The 22586-nt window shown below is 39.4% G+C and overlaps 1 protein-coding gene across 1 annotated transcript; it reads right to left on the reverse strand.

The window, feature by feature from the left end:
- Positions 1-5: 5 nt before the first annotated feature.
- On the reverse strand, positions 6-20474 carry ZBTB11 (zinc finger and BTB domain containing 11). Its single transcript, XM_042458065.1, has 11 exons — positions 19987-20474; positions 17174-17409; positions 16812-17043; positions 13600-14447; positions 12499-12678; positions 11311-11544; positions 9752-9896; positions 8220-8337; positions 5284-5442; positions 2169-2344; positions 6-1402 (listed from the first exon to the last, which is right to left on the reverse strand). Exons 1-11 carry the CDS (start codon positions 20294-20296, stop codon positions 891-893), a joined length of 3150 nt encoding a protein of 1049 aa, XP_042313999.1. The 5' UTR covers positions 20297-20474; the 3' UTR covers positions 6-890.
- Between the last annotated feature and the right edge of the window lie 2112 nt (positions 20475-22586).

The following is a 22586-nucleotide window of genomic DNA, read 5'->3' on the forward strand; positions in this document are numbered from 1 at the left end:
ATATATATATATATACACACACGCGCGCGCGCGCGCACACACAAAACATCTCTTCCCTTGTTCATTCTTGGTTTGTAGTTTCTTAAATAAAACATAATCTCATCAGTTTAAATAAACTATACAGACATATTTACTTGCCTTAAGACATACTATCTTGAAAAAAAACAAAATAGTGCAAGAATGTACACAGTCACAGATACTAAACCAGTTTCTCTACAATGCTGCCTGTAACCAATTACAGTTAGAACTATTGAACGTCTGTACTTGATTACATTTTGAAGCTTACAGAAATTGTTACCCTGTGGAAGCTTTAAAGCATAATAAAATAACAGACCTACACCATTCATGTTCATTTACAAAAAAGCCGTGCAGATTTGACAAATGTGTCAGAATCATACAGAGCTGTGAGCACTGTCATAATGCTTTTGTATACTAACATCTAGTTGGTAGGTTAATTTGCAAATCACCCTCTTATTTTATTCTATGACCTTCAAGAATGACTTTTATACTGAGTGGCACAATGCTTTGGATTACCAGACCACCCTATAGAGCAGAACAGATGTGTAAAAAGCAAACTTTTTGAAGAGCAAAACAAGAAGTACATCATACCTAGCACTATCACACAAATGATTTTATTTTTGTATTATTTGTTTTACTTGTGATTACAAATGATGCAGTGGTTTTCATGTAAGTCCACATGGCTTATTCTGTCAGTCTTATCAGTTTTATTTTGTCATTATGGAAGTTCGTATTAAACTTTCAAGAAAGTCAGAGGATGGTTCTGGAATTACTGTGATGCTGTTAATGTCCAGTCAGCCAATTAATAATTGGAAAATTGCACATGCTGCTTCACCTAAGCTGTCATCTTCTGCATTAACAAATGTTTGTATTCAGTCATGATCAGAAACATGCTCTACCTCTACTTCTACAGTATGAATAGCTTCTGTAACTTCAGCGATTTTCTGTCCTTGTTGTTGTGCCAATACATAATTGACGACCTGCATGATACTTTGGTCAGAAAGAGTAGAAACTGTTGTACACTCTTCAGTTGCTGCAACAGTGTCAAGTGTTTCTTCAGTCACTACTACTGTCTCAACCTCTTCACTACAAACTTCTGTCTCTTGTTCTGGTGTATCAGATGTTAAAATACTGATGGCATGTTCAACTTGTGTCCCTTGGTTATGAAACTGAAGCGTGTCCTTTTCCAACATTATTTTACAAGGTACATAATCCCGGTGGAACTTGGTCATGTGTTTCCTTAAGGTACGAGCATCTATGTAGGCTTCATTGCACACTGGACACACATAAGGCCTCTCTCCAGTGTGTGATCTCACATGGCGCTTTAAAGAACGTGCATCAGCCCAAGCAACTCCGCAGGTCAGACACTCAAAGGGCTTCACACCTATTTGACAAAGTACAGAAAGAAAGAAGTTGCCAACCCTGAAAACACTGAGCAAAGCCACCACTAAATTAAGGGTAACTAAACACTTTTTCATTACGATTTGTATCCTTAAATTATAATATAGGACTCCTTTCAAAGCACCTTTTTCATGATACATCACTTACAAATTGTTTGAGGTTGTTGTTATTTTTTAGTTTGCTTTTGATGCCAAATTGCTTTTAAAAAGATTTACAGAGCTATAGTACATTTGACAGGCACTGCAATCTCTGCTCCAATCATACAATAGAGTTAAGATATTGGGTATGTTTTCTCTATGCTAATCCTACCTCTCCATTTAATTCACTGCTTCACAGTCTTTGCACAAGTGCATCATTTATATCTAGTCCATTACTTTGGTGCTGCTGTATTCCTTACATTTTTTCGGAATATGGTGACTTTAAGGTGAACTTATTGTGATTTTTTTAACAAGATTTGTTCACACAGGAAGGCAATGGCAATATGGCATTGCCTTCCTCTGAGGCTGAGATGCTGTGACTTACACAAGATCACCCAGTGGGTTTCTACCCAAGCCAAGATTCAAACCATCTTCTGGAGTCCTAGTCCAACACTCAAACTAAGTATATCATGCTGGTTATCTATTTTTGTTCTTAGTTGAATTATTTCTTCCTCCAGCATTACCTTCTGTAATTTCTACACTAAAATAATCATATTTGTTCATTTATTTAAATAATAAAATATATTTTAAAATTAATCATGTTGCTTTTACCCTCATGGTTATTCATATGTCTTCTGTACTCCCGCAGTTGGGAGAATTTCCTTCCACAGTGCTCACAAACATGCTCCAAATTTTGCTTTGCTCTCCCTTTCTTCCCATGAGTGGCCTTCTTGACATGCCTTCTGTACAAAGCCTTTTCATAGAATTCTTTGCCACAAACATTGCACCTAAAAGAAAAGGTGCGAAAAGCTGCATTAAAGAACCGCTGCAAATATGGGAAATTCTTTGGAAAATAACTTCCACAGTGCAAGAGCTATTCCAGCCAAATGATAATGAGATTTTACAGTTGTCATTATCTCTGAGAAGAATGAAAGTGTGGCATTAAAGACCTAATAAAATTGGGGGGGGGGGGGGCTTACTGGATTTTTTTTCCTACTTGAAGATTAGCAACACTTAGCCTGTAAGTAGTTTTCACCCAGATCAAGTGACCTGATGCATGCAAAGTCATGATAACTTGACCAGTACAACTTTCCAAATAATGCCATTCTAAATTTATTTATCATCCCAAGCATTCTCCGCCTCTATATTGTTTTCTTGATCCCTGAAACAACTTGTGCAGCGGATAATCAGAGCCTGCATTCGTCTATCATCTAGATTGATGCTAGATATAAAAATATATAGTTTTGTGAAGATGACGGGGGTACCTCTAGGTTGCTATAAATGTAGGCAGACATCATATACCGTAACATAATAAAATAAGGTTTAAACAACTGCAAATGAAGTATTTTTACTCCCATGTTTAAATTTTGTCTAAGAGACAAGATTACTAGATTGTCTTCTATAGGCCATTGCCTTCTCAGCCTCATGCTCCTATCTCTAATTGTTGCTACATTGCTTCAAGCCACTTCTGACTTACGCTGACCCTAAGATGAACCTATCACGGGGGATTCTTGGCAAAATTTGTTGGTGTTTGCCCTTTCCTTTCCTCTGAAGCTGAGAGAATGTGGTTTGTCCAAGGTCACCCATTGGATTCAAATTCTGCCTTCCCAGTGTCCTAGTCCAACATTCAAACCACTAAACCATGATGGCTCTGTAATATGGAAATACAGTTGGCCCTTCCCTTACTCAGGGGAACCATTCTGGATGCCACCCCCCCCCCGGCGTAAGGGGAATTCCGTGTATGCTCAAGCCCCATTTAAATGAATGGGTCCCGTGCATGTGGTGGCACATGGGGACGCATGCCATTACCCATTCTGGGGTGCACTGCCCCTTTTCCCAGTGCGGCTTTCAGCGTATGCTGAAAGCCATGTTAGGAGCGCCGCCATATGACACGGGCACACTGTATGGCATCTCGAATATGTGAATAATAATACAATTACATATGAGACCAAGTGATAAGGGAACTCCCCACCCACAAGAAATGATAATCAAAGGAATACTGCCTTTGAATCTAATGGCTCCATTAAGTTATCATGGCCAATGCTCGTGATAAACAATCCTCCATTATTTTTTGTGGGATTTTGCCAGCAGCTGTGGCTGGCATCTTCAGAGATGCCAGCCACAGATGTTGGCAAAACATCAGGAATAAACTCTTCTAGAACATGGCCACATAGCCCAAAAAACCCACAAAAAACTATGAATGCCAGACATGAAAACCTTCAACTTCAAATCCTCCAGGAGTTCCTCCAATCCCATATTCAAGCCAAGTGCCCCTTTTCCTGTTCCGAATCTACTGCAAGTTTCATTGGATGGCCTAGTATTATAAGTGTGTGTGTGTAAGAGTGTGAGTGTGTGTATGCCTTCAAGTCACCTGTCAAGTTATGGTGAACTCAAGAATTTCATAGGATTTTCTTAGACAAGGAATACTCAAAGGTTTTGTCAGTTTCTTCTTCTGAAATGTAGCCTGCAACACCCGGTATTCATTAGTAGTCTCTCATCCAAATACTAATCTATATCATTTATGAATCCATTAATGAAATAGTATTTGATCCATTTGTGTGAGCATTGTGTTTCTAATGCACTGAGGAAATCAGAAGGCAAGAGAAAGTTAAATTTTGGGGGGTTTGCACTTCTCATATATAAAAAGCTTTTCTATGACCACATCAGTGCAGGAGGAACTGATTACATACAGTCATGTTTATATCATGACAATCGTATAACAATAACCAGTATAGTTCCTTCGTATTAGTTACTCCCCGGGACCATTATTCTAAATCTTTTTAACGTAGTCGGCCCTTATTATACATGGGCTTGCCATCTGCAGATTAGAGCATCTGCACATGGTCTCACCCCTTTCTCAATGGTGGCCCATGCATGCGCCTATACTAACATGGCCATGCATATGGCATGCTGCCATTGTAAACAATGGGGCTTGAGGCCCTGTGGTTTTTGGCATTTGTGGGAGGGTCTGGAACGGAACCCCCATGGATAAGAAAGGCCAACTGTACTGTCAGGGATTTGAAGGGTTAAAACACAGCACACAGGGAAATGCTTGATGTGTGTGTGTTTGACCATGAGCATTTCAGCAGAAGGACAAGGTTGATCAGCACAGCTGATGCTCATTGGCTCAAGGACACTTTAGTGTCTAGGTGCACGTAGCCATTGATGATGAAACCACCTGGCTGGATTGCAAAGGGGACACTTGTCATGGTTACACACAGTAACTCACTGGGTTTGGGAGACCACATGGTCTGGAGTCTATATAAACCCAGGGGTTGCAAGTGATAGCTTGTGGGTTTGTAGTAGGAGTTGGTTTGGTATGGTTTGGAGTTTTGGAGATCTGTATTTGTATTATAGCACTGTGAATAAAGAGCACTTTGGGAGACTTGGCTTCTCTTGTGGTTTATCAGTAGAAGTCTTGCATCGTTTTGCTGAGTGTCCCCGGAGGTTCCTGCATTGCTTCAGTTCCTGGAAGACATCCAGTTGCTGTTATCTCAACTGCTTTTGGAGCCACGCTTCAGCTTCTAAAATTGCTAGCTCTGCACAAAAGGTCTGATTTAACCACAGGACTCATTTGAGTTGCTGACAGTGGTTGTTGGACCCCAGCAGTTGTGCTGACATGTACATCCAATAAATATCCCTTTACAGATGAGTAGCATTACACACACAGGCTTGACTCCTGGTCTTTATCATGTGGGTATTCTCAACTTTTACAAATTTGATTTACCTGTATGGATCAGTTACAGAATGAGATTTCACATGGGAATACCAATCTTTCTTCCAACTATAGCACTTCCCACAAAATTGGCACTGGAATGGTTTTACTCCAAGATGCTTGTTCATATGCTGCCGAAGATCCCGAGGTTCATAGAAACTTTTCTCACATCTGAAATGGAATGTAATTGTGAGTATTTAATAAAAGTTTTTACAGTGGAAGGTTATTAAGGTGCAGATATATGTCTGATAGACTATCTACCCCTGAGATTAAGAGAGAGAAAAAAGAAGCTAATTTTAAAGCCTAAGTGGGTTTGATAGCCAAGAACTGCTCCCATGACTCTAGGCAATAAATCAACTTTTTTTTCTTCCATCTCCTAAAAACAGGCAAATAGCATCATTATGTCCCTTACTGTGTTAGTACCAGTGGCATTCAACAACTCATAAGAGTCCATATGATTCATTTAGACACTTGAAAACATGCTAAGATCAAAACTCTGTTTACGAGTAAAGTTCAATAGAAAACTCTTGTCCAAGAATTGTAGGAATGTTTCTCTTACATTTCTTCCAATTATTAGTCTCAGTTTTCTAATGAGACGCAATCATCCATTAGAAAGGCTTGTTTGCTTTATATTAGAAGTCTGGTTGATGGAAAAGAAAATTGAGAAATGGGAAGATGGAATGCCCTATTTGAGATCCTTACAGCTTGTGAGGATTCATTGTAACATTTGGTTACATATCCTCTAATATAGTGGTTCCCAACCTTTGGTCCTCCAGATGTTTTGGATTTCAGCTCCCATGATTCCCAACTGCTGGCCATGTTGGCTGGGGCTTCTGGGATCTGAAGTCCAAAACAAAAGAAAGTCAAAAGGTTGGGAACCATTGCTCTAATAAATCATTTCCTGTCAACTTTCTTGCACATTCTGTGGAAAAATACTGACAAGATTACAGCCAGAACTTTACCATTGTAGAACAAGAAAGGACATATCAGGATGCCTGAAAACCCCCAAATTTGCAACTGTACCAAAAAAGAAAAAGAGGAGAACCTCAAACTGCCCAATAAAGAGTGAACATACTGGGAGTACAAAGAATACTGAATGGCTATTGCAGAACATTACAACACTCTGTAGTAAGTTCCACTTGTATACAAAATAAAAGTAGGCAGTAAGAAACAAATCTAAAGAATGCTTATTGAATCCCACTATGTTCTCGGAAGATTTATACAGTCAGCCCTCCATATCCATGGAATCTTTATCCTCAGATTCAACCATCCATCATCATCATCATCATCATCAATAATTTTATATAAGGGGCACCATTTTACTACTCCACTGTATATAATGGGACTTCAGTATCCTTTTTTTTTAAAGTATTCACAGGAAGTGGGGGTGGTCCTGGAACCAAACCCCAGCTGATATCAAGGGCCTACTGTACTCGATAATAAACACAATTGCAGGTGTCCCCCATGTTTTGACACCTAATTTTTAGATGTCCCACTCTTTCAACCATTGTAAATTACCACCCAGCAGCATATGTTCGATGCATGGCCTGTTCTTTCAACCCCATGTAGAATTAATGGGTTCTCGTCATGTATAATGTAAAAGGTTCAAAAGTAGTTCAGCAGCTGCAGCTACTACAGTAGTCAGCCCTCCATATCCATGGATGCTTTATCCACAGATTCAACCACCCAGAGTTTGAAAATATATATATTTTTAATTTAAATTCCAAAAAGCAAACCTTGATTTTGTCATTTTATATAAGCGACACCATCTTACTATGATATTGTATTCAATGGACTTGAGCAGCCACAGATTTTGTTATCCATGGGTAGAGTGTCCTGGAACCAAAGTCCAACACATACCAAGGGCCCACTATACTGTACTTAGTCAGACTGAATGGAAAGATGGCACTTTGCATTATGCCTTTGTTACCACATACTGTTTTTTTTCCCTCCTACACACCACAATCTTTCGTTTAGTCTATATACTGTACAGCACAATGGGCCTTGTGGATATCTCCTGGGTCATCAGGAAGGGGTTTTTGGCACCTGGAATCACTTTGGAAAGTTTGAAAGTGGCTTTAAAAGAGCACACAGAGTATCCCTCCTCAGTTTTCTGAGGAGTGCTCAGAACAGGAGAAAAAAAGAATAGTAGGGTGAGGGAGGAAGAGTACAGAATAGGTACTGTATGTGAATGAGTGGGATTTCCTGCTGCACTCTAGGCACTTCTTGCTCAAAATGGCACACCATGTTTGCAAAGGAATGCACCAGTTGGTTTGGATGCTCTTTGTCAGGAAGGCAGAAAATAGTAGAGGGGGAGATCTTGAGAGTTTCATATATAAGATACGAGCATCCTTTAACCTTCAACTATGTTCCCCACCTGTGGTAAAGAGGCAGGAAAGCATTGTCATTCACCTGTCTCACCCATTCAACTATCTTAGCACAGGCAGCCAGGGAGATGGAGAAACAGTAACAGCAGGTGAACGAGAGGAGGAGGAAGCAACAGTGAGTGAACATCTTCTCCTGCAATCAATCCTTTCTTCTAACTTCAATCCTCCCCCACCTCCCAGAGCCACAGAGAACAAACATGCTCACATACAATGCCTACTCCACATTCTGCATTTGCCCAAGCCCCACTTTTCTTCGTTTTTCTACCCTTCCATGCACTTCTTAGCACAGTAAGCCAGGACACTCTGCTTGCTCCTTTAAAGCTGCTTCCAAACTTTCCTGAGTATTTCTATGTGTGGCTGAAAACAGGCATTGCCTTCTTATTTGACAAGCTAGGGACTAGAACATTATACTTTCCACATTTCAATACTTCTTCTTTTTGACAACAGCCTGATCCCTAACCTGTTGAATAAGCGGGAGATTTATTTCTTTATTTTTATATCCAATCAGTTACAAAAACAACATTTAAAACTTCTAAAGCCATAAAATACATTCATACTTACTGGGTACACTGATATCCACGAACTTCAGGTTTGGGTTGATGCTTCTTTATGTGTTTACTAAGTCCTGAAGCTCTATGGAAAGACTTTCCACAGTGTGAACAAAAATACTTTGATTCTCCTGGTAACATAGGAGTGGACAGGTGTTTAATGAATAGTACCATGTAAATAAGATGTAAGAATAATCACATTCAGTTTAATGAAACAGTAGAACTATTTAAACATAAAAGTAACAATAAAACTGCTTTTGGTATGTTGAAAAAAATGGGTTATTGTGGGTAGCTGATGGTGTGATAAAACCTAAGGCAAGGCAAAGGATACAGAAGCAGCAGAAAAGAGGTAGCTGAAGAAAATCTGGAGAAAACAGGGAAGCAGTTACTAATGGCAAGGACATAGGTAGACAAACATATTGGAGCTTATAACACAAGAGTAAGTAGGTCATATTCTACCACAGTGCAAAAGTTTGTTCCTCTGCTCTTTAGCATCTGTAAACCATCTTGAGTCCTGTGCTGGGAAAAAGCAGCATATAAAATATATATATGATAATTATTTCACTGGTGATTTGTTCTTAGTAATGTTAGCGGTCTTAAAAAGGGGACAGCCAGGCAAAAAGAAAACTTTGCTCAAGATCAAGAAGAAATGTACAGAGACATATATTTGTGGGAGAAGAGGACATGAAATGAGAAAAAGAAAAGAAAGTGATGGCTGCATAGAATCTGAACAGAAGATAAAGAAACAAAATGCCATAGGGAAGTTGAATAATACTGGAATGAGTCATGGACAGCTCATGAAAAGACAGGTATGGAAAGCTCTAGGCTTTCATCACATATACTACTGTATATGTAGTATTTCCTATTAATGTAGAAACACCAAATTACACATAAAACTTAAATATTTTATTTCCATCACGGAAACGATCTGCACCTGTTGCATGCATTTCATTTCAGAGTGTGTAAACTACAGTTATGTCATGGAGTACTCAAAACATTCTAATAGCTGGAATTTTTATGGGTGGGGAGCAGAGGGAATCAAACTAGATAAGCTGTAACATGGGCAAGACAGATCTGGGCTGTGTGTGTATGAATGGGTGGGATTAACACAAAAGAATAGACAGGCAAGCAACTTCAGAATTAAGGATTAGAAAGGAGATGGACAAAAGGGCTCACACCTGTGCTAGGAATATATGAAGGATGTGTGCTGCAGGTGGAAAGGGAGTAGTAGAATCTGATTGATATCATGTTCTTCTGCTGAATCAGAGCAGGTAACAAGACAGGTGAGAAGCAGTAATTCTACATTTTGGTACCAATGTGCAATAAATGTAGAACTAATAGTGAACATATATTGATTCAGAACAGCCAGCCAAATATTTGCTATACAATGTCTCTAGTCTCCCAGCCCAATGGTGCATGAACTCTGAATTTCAGCAACTGATTAGCAAATTATTTGGCTACAGTTTGCAATTTATTATATTTGGCACACATTCATGAAAACTAACTGTATAATATTGTCAATAATTAAAAACTAATCTCATTTACCTGTGTGAATACTTATATGCTCCTGAAGGCTTCTTTTTGTGACAAAGGACTTATCACACAATTCACATTTAAACTGCTTCTCTGCTTCATGAAGCACAAGGTGCATTTTTAAACCATGTTTGTAAGTAAATGACTTTCCACAAATCTGTAAGAGACAAAATTGCAAATGTTAATATTGTCCAAAACAGACAGTAACATGCAAAGATAAAGGATAGTTTACTGAATATGTTTGTATTACATGGTCAGGAAGGGGTTAACACTTTTCTTTTTCTTTTTCAGTGCCTGTAGGTTTTATAGCAAAGGCAAACAGATTATTTAGGAAGGGACCAAACTTTTTCTCAGCAGAAACATTTTAACAATCCAAGGAAGAAATAAGAAGATATGAAACTAAAGCTCCACAGAACTTGGGTTCTTTTCTAGTGACCATAAGCAATATTTAATCACTTGAGGTCAAACGTAATGATCTAAAACCCTTTTAAAGCAAGCAATTCTAATATCAAATTCTGAAATGGCAAAATTACAAAATGATAACACATCTAACCCCCTAAACCTCAACACCTATATGGGTATACCTGTACTTGAAAAAGTTTAATGCCTATAAGAGGCAGCTGTAATTAAACTTGCTATATGTGGGTTTTTATATTGCATACTGATGTGCTGGGTAGAATCATTAGCTAACTGGTTCAAATGTAAGTGGGAATGAGCCCTTAGTATTTAATTCTCTTTTGGTTTTTCCCAGTTTCTAACCCTAGTATGTGTGGGCGGCATCCTGATGGTGACCTCCCATCCACATGGGGGCCACCATCTTTACGTAAGCGACATGCAGCATCCGCACATCACTACGCATCACTTATGTCACGAGTGCGCCATTGGTACACTTGTGACGACCGCCCAGCCGCTAAAAAAGAACCCATTTTTTCCAGGTTCTGTTTACTCTGGAGGGACGTCATGCGGTTTGGCGGCTGTGACGTCCCTCCGGAGGAAAATAGGCTGCTGGTAGGCCGCCCTTTGGGGTGGTCTGTCCCGGGCTATTGGATGCAGGGGTAGAAACTGCAAAAAGCTTGAATTCAAATTAAAATAAGTGTAAACATGGTGGGTATTGATATTGATAGCAACCATATGCTTTAAATAGCAGTGAGTATGGATTTTAACTTGATTTAATAACAAATGTTTCTGCTACTTGATGTTAAAACTCTTCACGATCTGAACTGTATTAAAATTTAAGGCACTATTTTAATCCATCATACTGTGCTTAACTTCAGAAGCTGATATATCACTTGTTAAAAGTTCTGTCACTTTTAAATAGTAGCTGAATGAATATCAATTAGTCTACATCAAGGGTGGGCAGAGTGTAGTCCTTCAGATACTATCTGACTGCAGCTCCTATCAGCCTGACCAAGCATGCTCAATAGTGAAGAAAGCAGGAATTGAAGTTCAAAAACATCTGTAGGGCAACACTTTGATCATTGCTGGTCTAAACTATAAGTTATGTGAGTTAAATACAGTGAGTTACATTATAAAATTGAGGACATGAAGTATTCCTTTTTTTTTTTTTTTACCTTACACGCATGTGGTTTTACACCAGTATGTTTTAACATATGGATTCGCAAAGAGTAGAGTTTAGGTAGACTTCTTCCACATATATCACAGATAAACTCCCGCTTAGTTCTTCCCTTCATAGCTGCACCACTTTCTTCTATACTAGCAGTTGCAACAGTCACTTCATTCTTTCGGGTATGACGAACAAGATGAGCTCGCAGTGAGGCACCATACTGAAACTCTTTTTTGCACAGCTAAAGAAACAAAAGTTTGCAATGATTTCACACTGGTAGCAATCTTAGAATGAAAAATCCAAGGCCACATTTTCTTGTTATAAATTTGTACACACAAAAGTTATTTTCATGTTTGCACATCGTATTTGGTAAAAGAAAACCCTATACGATCATCAACACATACATACATGTAGTGTATTAATACTAATGTGTACACAGATCTCTCAAGAAAGATCACTGAAACTGAAATTCTAAGATTTGCCTGAGTTCAGATATATTTCAGTTTGCAGACTTGGAAACAGCTACTTTATCATATAATGTTCCAAGATCCAAGGACTAGGGACTAAATCCAATTATTAGTTCCAACTAAATCAAATTTCCATCTGAATCAATGGGAACTTGCTAAGTAATCATTTATATACATTTAGCTGATTCAATGGTTATACTCTAGTTAGGACTAACAACTAAATTTAGGCCTGTGAAATTATAATACTATCTATCTGAAGAATTGAAGAATATGCACCATTTAAGAGTTAAACTTAAAATTGTTGTCTTGTTGCAGAAGCCAGCCTGGAAGACTGAAACATTAGACACCAATTACATTAACAGAAGATGCAGAACCAAAAGTTTTCTCAAGACACAAAATACTGCACCTCTCCATGTTTTATGTTTATATTTTATGGATCAATGACAGACTGCATATAGCTACCCGGATATAAAGAATAAGTGCAAAGTAACCAGTGTGATGTAGCAGTTTAAGGATTACACTACAGTCTCTGTAGTTCATGGAAACCCACTGGGTGACCTTGGGCACCTCACATTATCTCAGCATCAAAAGAAAGCAATGGCAAAACCCCTCTGAATAACTCTTGCCAAGAAATCCCTGTGATGGGTGTACCTTAGGGTCACCATAAGTCAGAAATGACTTGAAGGTACAACGTTGCAGAAATACAGAATTAATTAAGAGCAACTTACTGGGCATTTATAATTTTTTGTCCTTTCATGCTTCAGTGTGTGCATTATTAGAGCATAACGCCTTTGAAAAATAATTCCACACTCATTGCATTTGTGCTGAGCTTCTGTCTCGTTGTGTTGTGTGGTGTCTCTCTTGGGCTGCTTCATTTTCTTGCCTCTTTGCACTAACTTCATAGCAACCTAATTGGAAAGTTGATATTTAAAATTAACATCACACAGGCAGAAATCAAGAACAAACATTTTACACAAACAGAACAGAAAAGATGGTGCATTATACATAACTAAAACAGGAGTTGCAACTATCTAAGGGAGGTGAAGTAGATATATCTGATTATCCTCATAAAACCCACCTCTTCAAATCAATTCAGAATTCTACATTTGACAGAGCACAAATATACAGTGATGCATTAAGAATTATTAAGAAAGTGAAATTATCACTAATATTTCTCCACACACAATTCATGCCACCAAACTACACAGGTAACTGTAGAATACACAGTGGCTCTGGCTACTCTAACGTGTCTTTCATATCTTATTTCTGAGATATTCAAATATTGAGCCCATACAGACTGGCCAAAATAAAGCTGATTCGGCTCATTTTGGAAGTATGCTGCTTAAATGATGAATCCTAAGGACTGGAGCGCAGCTTTGGCGCAACCTCTGGCCTCTTAAAATGCATGTGTCATTTAAATAGCATACCTCCAAAGTGACTCGAAGCAGCTTTATTTTGGCCTATCTGTACGGGCCCATTGTTAAGATAAGTCTCCTCAAAGCAGAATGGAGTGAGATCTCAAGTCTACCAATTATGGAATTCTCACCATTTTTATGAAAATGGTAAAAGTGATTATTTTATACATGGACTTTGTGGTGACTGGAGATCATTCCTACTGACGTTTACTAACAGTAGATATGGAACTATTTTCTTGCCCTGATGGTGGCTTGGTTTTTGCTTTTCAGTAGTTTAACATTATTTTATTACAACCACTTTGGGAGCTTCACTGAAAGTAATAGTTGCATTGATAAATGAATATAACTGCAGTGCACTTTAGGCTTTTTTGTGTTTTACGTTTTTGACAAGTATTTTAAGGAGACTTATCATACCTGCTGGATGGCTGATTTTAGGGCTGGCTTTCTATTCTGTAGCTTTTTTTCAATACCTTTGTGCAATCGGATATAACCACCTTCAGTAACAGAACGTTGGCGAAGTTTGCTTTTATAAGTGTCATCTTGACTGGAAATGGAGGATTCCAACTGTGATTGTGGAATGCTCTGCATTTTACATGGCCTGCCACGTTTTCTTTTCAGTCCTTCCTGTGACTCCTCAGGAGCCACTTCTACATTTGCTTCATTAGTTGTAATTTCTTCACTGCTTACATTCTGATGAGTATCACTTTCGACTGGAGTACTGATAACTATTTGCTCAATTGCTGGAGGCTCAGTCTGTTCTATAGGTATATTTTGATTTGTGGTACACTCTACTATTTCAGCATTTTCTTTATTTTCTGTTGTTTCATTGTCAGTTGCTTCTGTTCCAGTAGAATGTACTGGTGGCTCTGGAGGATTGTCCACAATAGACTGTGGAGCAGCTTGCACTTCAGCTTCTGGTGTGGTCACTGCTTCCACTTCAGTGCTTGAATATGTCCCATTCACAACTGCTACTGACTCTTCACTAGATAAAGGTTGCTCAGTTCTGTCCATGGGGTTGTCTTCACCTTCACTTGGTTCTAAAATATTCTGAGTTACCTCTACTATCTGAACATCTCCTTTCTGATACACTGTGATTTGTTTATCTTCCATCTGTTTGTGCACATTTTCACAGATTTCCAAGACTTCTGTCATGAGGAGATGCTGAGCTAGTTCGGCTACTGCTGCCATGTTGCAGAAATCAAATATTAACTCAGAAGTATAAGCAAATTCCAGCAAAGGAAGGAAACTGGCCTTGCGAAATCCTGTACCAAATAAAAAAGATGGTTTAAAAAGTTTAAGAGATTCCATATTTCCTTAGTTAATGTATTACTGTACGGGGAGGGGGGATTTTAACTTGTGAAAAATATTGTTGAATGGCTACTCCTTTCATCTGTCCTGAAGCACTAAAAGAGAGGTTACAAATCTCGGTAAAATAATTAAGAGTTTTTTGTAGGACCCTATCCTTTCTTTGAAGAAAACATGTTTCAAATTGTATGTCATACTGCAGATTTGAATATTAAGGTAATAGGGAACTGAATCACAAATATTTATTGAAAATAATGATTGTCTCTTTGCCAAACAAGGTGAAAGATTAGCTTTTTTAAATAAAAATGTCAAAGCAACATTTTAAAAAATAATGTTAAACATACACATACAACTATGCATCAAAGTCTAAATGAAACAACCTGGCTGCCTCCCAAATGTTTGGCAGAGATGGAGTCAGCCTGACCTCCTTTGGGAGATCTACAACTGAGGTGATGCTCAACAGAAAGGACTTTCTTGTGTATTCACCAACCAAGTCTCTCAGGATGATGAAACACACAATAGGATCTTCACTGGGGATTTCAAATTCTGGGAAGGCTCTTATCTGTAGCCTTCCATTTTTAAAATTTTTTTTATGGCTTTGCAAATTAAAACCAGAATTTTGACTGGTTTTATAGCTTTGCAGATTAAAACCAGAATTCAGAAGAAAACTGAAAGCCAGTACAGTTGATACTTAGGAGCTGAACAGACAGACAGGGTAGTACAGGCCAAGTCCATGCTATCCTGTTCCTAGTTCTGACCTGGGCTGGTCCCTTGGCTAGAGCAGCAATGGGCAGGTGTTTACATGCCCGTCACCATGCATCCCTTACCTGCCTCCACAGGTGCATCTTCTCAGAAGACTCCCATCGCAGTATGTAAGAGAGGAAATGGGACACCTGGCTGCACCCACATGGCCAGACATCTCCATCTAACATCATCAGGGCCTTTCGAGAAGATGTGGCAACAGGGGCAAGGAAGGGTGTGTGGGGCCATGTGGTGTCCCTGCGGAGTTTCCACGAAAGTCTGCAGCAAACAGCGGGTCTGTCTGAGGCACATCCAGGCTGCTTTGAGCCATGATCAGTCCAGGACTATCAGACAGGCATCTGGACTGGCCAATCCCAGCTCAGAACTATTGACCTATATCTGTACAAGGTGATGGTACACGGGCCTTTTGACAACATGTGTACAAACCCTACTTTCTAAAGTGTACTCCACACCAAGACTACTCAATATCCATTGGCCCATTGGTTGGTGCTGGTCCCTAAGTGATTGGTTTCTCAGAAAGAATGTAGCAGTTAAAACTTCCAACTCTATGACTATAATGGGCACAACTGATTCTGGCACACTTGGGAAAAACAGTCTGGTCCTGCACTTGTATCAGATGTAGCTTCCAAATATTTTCTAAATGAGCCCCATGTAGTCTGACTGAGAGTTAATTAAGGTATGGCCCATTGTGGCAAAATCCAAATTAACATACCAAAATATCTTACTATTCAATGAATCTTTTCTCTAGAGAAACTGCCTTCTTGCATCAAAGGATTGGAAATATAGACTAAGAATACAATCCCATTTTTTATACTAAGTATAAGTATACTTAGTATTAGTGCACTGGAAAATGATGAACACAACTATCAGAAATACATTTATTCTAGGATGTAGGACATTGTTTAACTTTAGGCATAAATAAGGAGCACTACTAATGCTCCAATGCCAAGGAGATAGCACATCATTTCCACTAGGAGTGCATAGGAGTTCCATATATTCTTGTTTATGCATATAAAACGTCAACAGAAACTAAGGAGCTTCAAGACATAGTATCTAAAAGCACATCAATCTAAGAGGCAGATGCGCACCATCTCTGTGCATCCGATTTCTGTATATCAAAACAGAGCTTTTGTAGAGTCCTACATCTGTGAAATCATTAACTAGAGAATTGTATATATGGGTTTGCCTGTACCTGCCCTTAAACAGACCTTAAGTCTTCTTTCATTCAGTGCTTTATTGTTTTGTTATTTATGTGATTAGCTGTTGCGGTTTTTATCTGGTTACTCTGACTGATTTTAACTATTTTACAATTATTGCTGTAAACCATTTTAGCTTAATACCTTGAAAGACAGTTATAGAAATCTAATTCAGCTTACCTCTCAACATAAACAGGGTGAAATCAGGTACCCAAGATTTTCAGCTTCACAAAGGATAGAAATAAACCATCCTAACACTTCTAATAAGACAGCAGCAAATTGTCTATTTTAAAAATATTTGATCAATCAGCCCTTCAATAGTCTACAAATGCAATGCACAAATTTTCTTTGCGCACTGGTTACCTGAAAGATCCACCACAGCTTCATGACTAGAAACAGCTCCCTTTTCAATAAACAGCTCTCTGAAATAATCACTGTTGGCTGCCAAAACAGATTTGTGTGCTTTGTGTACTTCTCCTTCAATAAGCAAAGTAACATCACAAAACTGATTGGAAAGACGCTGCTGGTTCAGTTGGTTCAACACCAACTGACAATGCTTTGGAGAAGTTTGTTTCACAAGGCCTTTACTATCCACCTGGTATTTAAAAAAACAAAAAATCAAACATGAGAATCATGAAATGTTATCATTACTATTCATTTATAGCAACAGGTAATCCAAATGTAAAATAAATCCTCAGTGCTAGTCAATATGAAAAGTTACTTACAAATACAAGCTCATGTTTAGCTATTGGCTTCTTTTTCACAGGTTTTGGTGATGCTGCTGGAATTGATGCTGAGTTACTTATTTCATCATCTGTTTCGTTACTGTCTTCATGAGACATCACATCTAATCCTAACTCTTCCAGCATTTCAGATGGATCTGATAAAGACCTGGAACGATCTATTTTTTCTTGGCATTTGCTACATTCTTTAATATAATCTTTAACTTGCTTCAGAATACCTTAAAAAAAGGCAAAAAAAATCTTTATTACTTCATTTGAATGGTTTTGCTCTCTGTGACTGCTTTTAAAAACATAACCCACAGGCAAGTGCTCTGGTTATTATGAAACAGGTAAGTTGATTTGACTGGAATTTTGACATATTTATATAGGATCACATTTATGCACAATTAGGATTGGTCTTACAGTTCAGAAAAGTTTACCTACTGTCATTTTATTTATTTACTTGGCAGAAAGATGTGATATAAATTTAAGTAATGAGAATAATATTGATCTTTCCTAACTATGAGACTTTCCTAACTAGGGCCCATTCCAGAGGCTTTCAGATGCCCCTCGCACGTGATGAGGGTGTCAAAATGGTGGCGCCCTGTACACGTTTGCACATCATGGTGTCATTGTGATGCCGCGAGTGTGCCACTGACACACTGTGGCATCACAATCACACCACAAGAAGAACCCGCTTCTTGCGGGTTCTTTTTGCTCTGTGGGTAAGCCCCACCGTCTGGAGGGTGCGGCTTCCCTGCGGAGCAAACCAAGGCGCCAGGAGACTGCCCTTTCTGGGCAGTCTGTATCCCGACCATGAGACTTAACAAATCAGCATGAAGGTCTGTGAACATCACAAGATGCACTATAAAAAAGCTGTCTTGGTTCTGTCTTGGGGTAGCTTCTTTCTTTCATTTATTCCACCATTCTAAACTGTCCCCAAATATGAGTGCAACACAGAGAAAAGCATAAAAAGTGAGTGGAGTAATTTTGAGTACATTTTTATCAGCTGGTCTGATTACTTAGTGAAACACTTTCATAATAAAGCACCACCATCACCTTTCTGTCCCATTTCTTAAGACTCAGGTTTGCACTGACTTAGGCTCTTCTAACTAGGGTTGTTCTTGTTATTGTGTGCCCCAATGTATTTTATGACTTATGGTGACCCTAATGTGAACCTATCATAGGGTTTTCATGGCATGTTTTTTCAGAGGGGAGTTGGCATTGCCATTCTCTGAGGCTGATAGAGAGTGACTTGCCCCAGGTCACCCACTGGCTCACTGCACTGAGGCATTCAGACTCAAATATTAGCCCAGGGTGCAGCTACACTGCAGACATAGTGCAGTTTGACACCTCTTTAACAGTCATCTCTCCATCCTACAGAATCCTGGGATTTGTAGTTTTGCAGCGCTCTTTGGCACAGACGGCTAAAGGCCTCCTAAAACGACAAATCCCAGGCTTATACAGGATGGAACCTCAGCACTTAAAAGTGGTGTCAAACTGTGGGTTGTTTTGTTTTTTTAAATACTGGAGCAGGAATGTGAACCCTGGTCTCTAGAGTCATAGTCAAAAGCTCACAACACTACGCCATGCAAGCTCTCACTTGCCAACATTTTAAAACAAACCCCAAAAATTCAAAGCCCATACATCAAGTGCCTCCTCCACTATGTAAACCTTGGAGCAGGGTTAACTAACCAATCCCACTTCCCAACAGGGATCCCCATCTGCTTCAAACCAAACTTGGTATGTAGGATATTAGATCAAACATACACAGTTGCAGCCAAAACCACAACTGGCTCTCTAACTAGGTTGCCAGCATGAAAACACGAGAGAGTGCCTATTCCTTTAATGGCTGTACGGATGAAAGCTTTTCAGCAAGGGATGCTAGTTATCAGGTTGTGTGACCAGCAAACCCTATGCAGTGACTCCCAAACTTTGGTCCTCTAGATATTTTGGACTTTAAATTCCCATAAAATGCCGCACATTTTAACTTTTAAGTTTTGTATTTTTAACATGCTGCATTTTAATTCATAACTGTTTTAACTTTTAAAATTGTCTAATTGTTTTTTAGATTCTGTGTTTATACATTTTAATGTTGTACTGTTTTAAACTGTATTGTTTTTAAATTGCTGTTAGCCGCTCTGAGTCCCTATGTTGGGATAAAGGCGGAATAAAATAATAATAATAAGAAGAAGAATCTCTAGCCAGGGAATCCTGGGAGCTGAAGTCCAAAACATCTGGAAGACTAAAGTTTGGCAACCATTGCCCTCTGTTTTGCCATACTTTGGTCTTCCAGATGTTTTGGACTCCAAGTCTCAGGATTCCTGACCCTTGGCCACACTGGCTGGGGCTTCTGGGCGCTGAAGTCCAAAATACTTGGAGGACCAAAGTCACTGAGTGCAACCATTGCAGTGGTACCCCAACTTTGGCCTGACAGGTGTTTTGGACTTCCACTCCCATGAGCCCTTGCCAGCTTGGCCAACAGCCAGGAATCCTGGGAGCTGAAGTCCAAAAGATGTGGAGGAGTAAAGGAACAGAAGCCTCCTCTAGTTTTCATTTGGAGGCGGGTCAGAGGTCCATCCCAGGATGCGGGCAGCCCCCTTTCCCTCCATTTTAGGGGGCTGCTGCTCCATTTGTTCCCTGGCAAACTAGCAGGGAAGGAGCTTCATCCCAGGACAATGTCTCAGTTCCCACCAGAAGCACATGGCCCCAGGCTGGCCTATTTCCAGAGTGGGTTTTGGAGGGACCCCTGGGGAAGACTTCTTGCCCACTCGTTTCCCAGTGAATCCCCGATGCCTGCCCAGGGCCAGCCTTACCCCGCCACCAGTACCGCCGGGAGAGGCGCTGCCAGGTGTGGAGGCGGGTGCGGTGGGCGCCGTCGGGCTCGAGGTGCGCGGCGCGGATGAGCCTGGCCCTGCGCTCGGCCTGGAGCACCACCTCGAGCTCGGCGAAGCGGGGCTGGTCCCTCTGGCGGCGCTGGTAGTAGAGGGTCCCCGCGCGGACCACGTAGCAGGCGGCCGCCTTGCGGATCTTGCGCTTGGCGTTGCCCTCGGTGCCCGGCGCGTAGGGCTCCCGCTCGTTGGTCAGGTAGCGCAGGATGGCCAGGTAGCTCTCCTCGCTCGACATGGCCCTCCCTCCGCGATGGACGCGAACCAGGAGCGGGACAGAAGCGGAACGGGCGCCTCCCGCCCCGAGGTGGAACTGGAGTTTCGAGGTCCGCGGCGGCGACGGACGGGAGGAAGAAAGCGAAGGGGCAAAAGCAGGCGCTAACGGAAAGACAAAATGGCTGCTGCACAAGCGGAAGTGACGTCGGCGGAGGCGTAGCCGAGCCCTTCCCGGAGATGGAAGACGGGGAAAAGGAGAACGTACATGGGAGGTGCCTCATGTTGCCCATTTCAAAGATGGCGACAACCAAGCCCTTGCCCTTTAGGCTGCCCTTAGTGCCGTCAGGGAGGAGCGGCGCCATGTTGGAACCGGGCAAGGGCTCGCCAAGTTCAAGTACCCTTGAGGGCATTGTAAGGGTGCTCCAACGGCCAGGGCGTCGTTATCGCCTTCTTTGAAATGGGCGAAACGTAACATGACATACAACATACAGTATATATAACATATATGACATGTATGTTATATGTTGTGTATAATATGGATGTAGGTATGTTTTTGTCTGTCTATAATATTTGTACTATAATGTATGAATGTATGTAGTGTCAGTTGTCAATATTTATAATTTTGTATTTGGATCTGTATTTCTATTTGCTGATGCTTATGTGTGTTATTAAGAAAGAAATGGTTTCTTCCTCCTGATTTGAACCTATTATTATTATTATTATTATTATTTATTTTTAACCTCTTGAAATGTGACTGTTCCCCCCTTTTTCCTTTTAGGTTATTATTATTGAACAAATATGTTGTATGTTTGAATTAAATGTTATTGTTTGGGTGTTTAATGTAATAAATAAAAGATCTTGCAATAATAATAATAATAATTATTATTTATTATTATTATATCTATTTATTTCTATCCCGCCCTTCTCCCAAGGCTGAGACTCAGAGCAGCTTACAACATTAAAAAAACAAACAGCCAGTTAAAAACATACAAAAATAGTACTGTATATTAGGATAAAATTAAATTACAATTAATTAAAACAATCAACGCTAAAAACAAGTACCTTAAAGAAATTACTGTAAAGTGTTAGTGTGCATTGTTTTTCCTTCACTAATGTTTCTGTTGAGTGAAAGTTTTGTTTATTCACCAATAAAAATATTTAATAATAACAATAACCATAAACAGGATTGTTTTCCAAGTCTTGCATTAATATACGTTTAAGTATGTTTTATAAGTGCGCTATCTTTCTTTAAATTGTATTTTTAAGCAAGGGATGTTTTAATATTGTAATAGTTTAACTCTAATGGTCACTTTTGAATGTTTTTAAATATACTGTGCTTTCAAATTGTAAGCCATTTTGAGTCCAAATTTTTTGGGGATGGGAGTGGGATATAAATAAATATTATTCTTGTTTTGTTTCAGCAGTTGAGAGCACACATTTAAGAGGGCACATTTTCATATGGCCCAAGAATTAATAGAATTGGGGAGGGGAGGGGGTTGTCTGGTGATTACAAGATCTAGTAAATGCTTACTCAGAGTAACAAACCATGACTTCCCTCCTCAGACTTCTGTATAAGCAGAAGAAAACTATTAGGCTTGTGTGCTGCAATCATGTTTATTCTGAAGGGCTTAATTTTAAAGGTTCTAGCAGATAATTCTAATAAAGAAAGATTGAGAAGTGAAACCTGGGTTTGCTTTTCTCATTATCATTTTTCCTTGTACTGCCAAAAAAAAAAAAAAAATACACTGTAAACCTGCAGAAAGGATTTGCCTTGCTCTTTATTTTATGTATGCAGTAAATACAAGTTGGCCCTTAAATTGATTTGGGAAGACCTACATGCTTTTAAAAATACATGTATATACCATCTTTCATTAAAGTAATTTGCATCACAGTGGCAGTGACTGCCAAACAGAATATTTTAAATGAACAAGGTGTTTGCTTGGAAGCTATTCTAGTAGGGGACTGACACTTGGATTTAATCCAGAAAGTCTTGCTACAGGTTCAGTATCCCTTATCCAGAAATCTGAAATCCAAAACTGTTTTATGGGCGGCTGAGACAGTAATACTTTTCTTTCTGATGGTTCGTGTATACAAACTGTTTTCTGCACAATATTATTAAAAATGTTTTATAAAATTACCTTTAGGTTATGTGCATAAGATGTATACGATAAAAAGACGTGACAAGCCTTTTTCAAAATGCACTGATTAAAAAACCCCCACCAGCTTTCACTTTTCTTATGATTTCTGTTTTGGTGGCCAAACTTATGCTTTATAAAAACATGTTTGATAAAGCCAATGAGCAGGTTTATCTG

The sequence above is a fragment of the Sceloporus undulatus genome, chromosome 3 (assembly GCF_019175285.1).
Source record: "Sceloporus undulatus isolate JIND9_A2432 ecotype Alabama chromosome 3, SceUnd_v1.1, whole genome shotgun sequence".
Taxonomy (NCBI): Eukaryota; Metazoa; Chordata; class Lepidosauria; order Squamata; family Phrynosomatidae; genus Sceloporus; species Sceloporus undulatus.

Coding starts and splice junctions, on each gene's coding strand:
- ZBTB11 (XM_042458065.1), bottom strand. CDS start 20,296: ATGTCGAGCGAGGAGAGCTACCTGGCCATCCTGCGCTACCTGACCAAC. Junction 17,044..17,173: donor CTAAACATGAGCTTGTATTT/GTAAGTAACTTT, acceptor TTTAAATACCAG/GTGGATAGTAAAGGCCTTGT. Junction 12,679..13,599: donor TAAAATCAGCCATCCAGCAG/GTATGATAAGTC, acceptor CTTTCCAATTAG/GTTGCTATGAAGTTAGTGCA.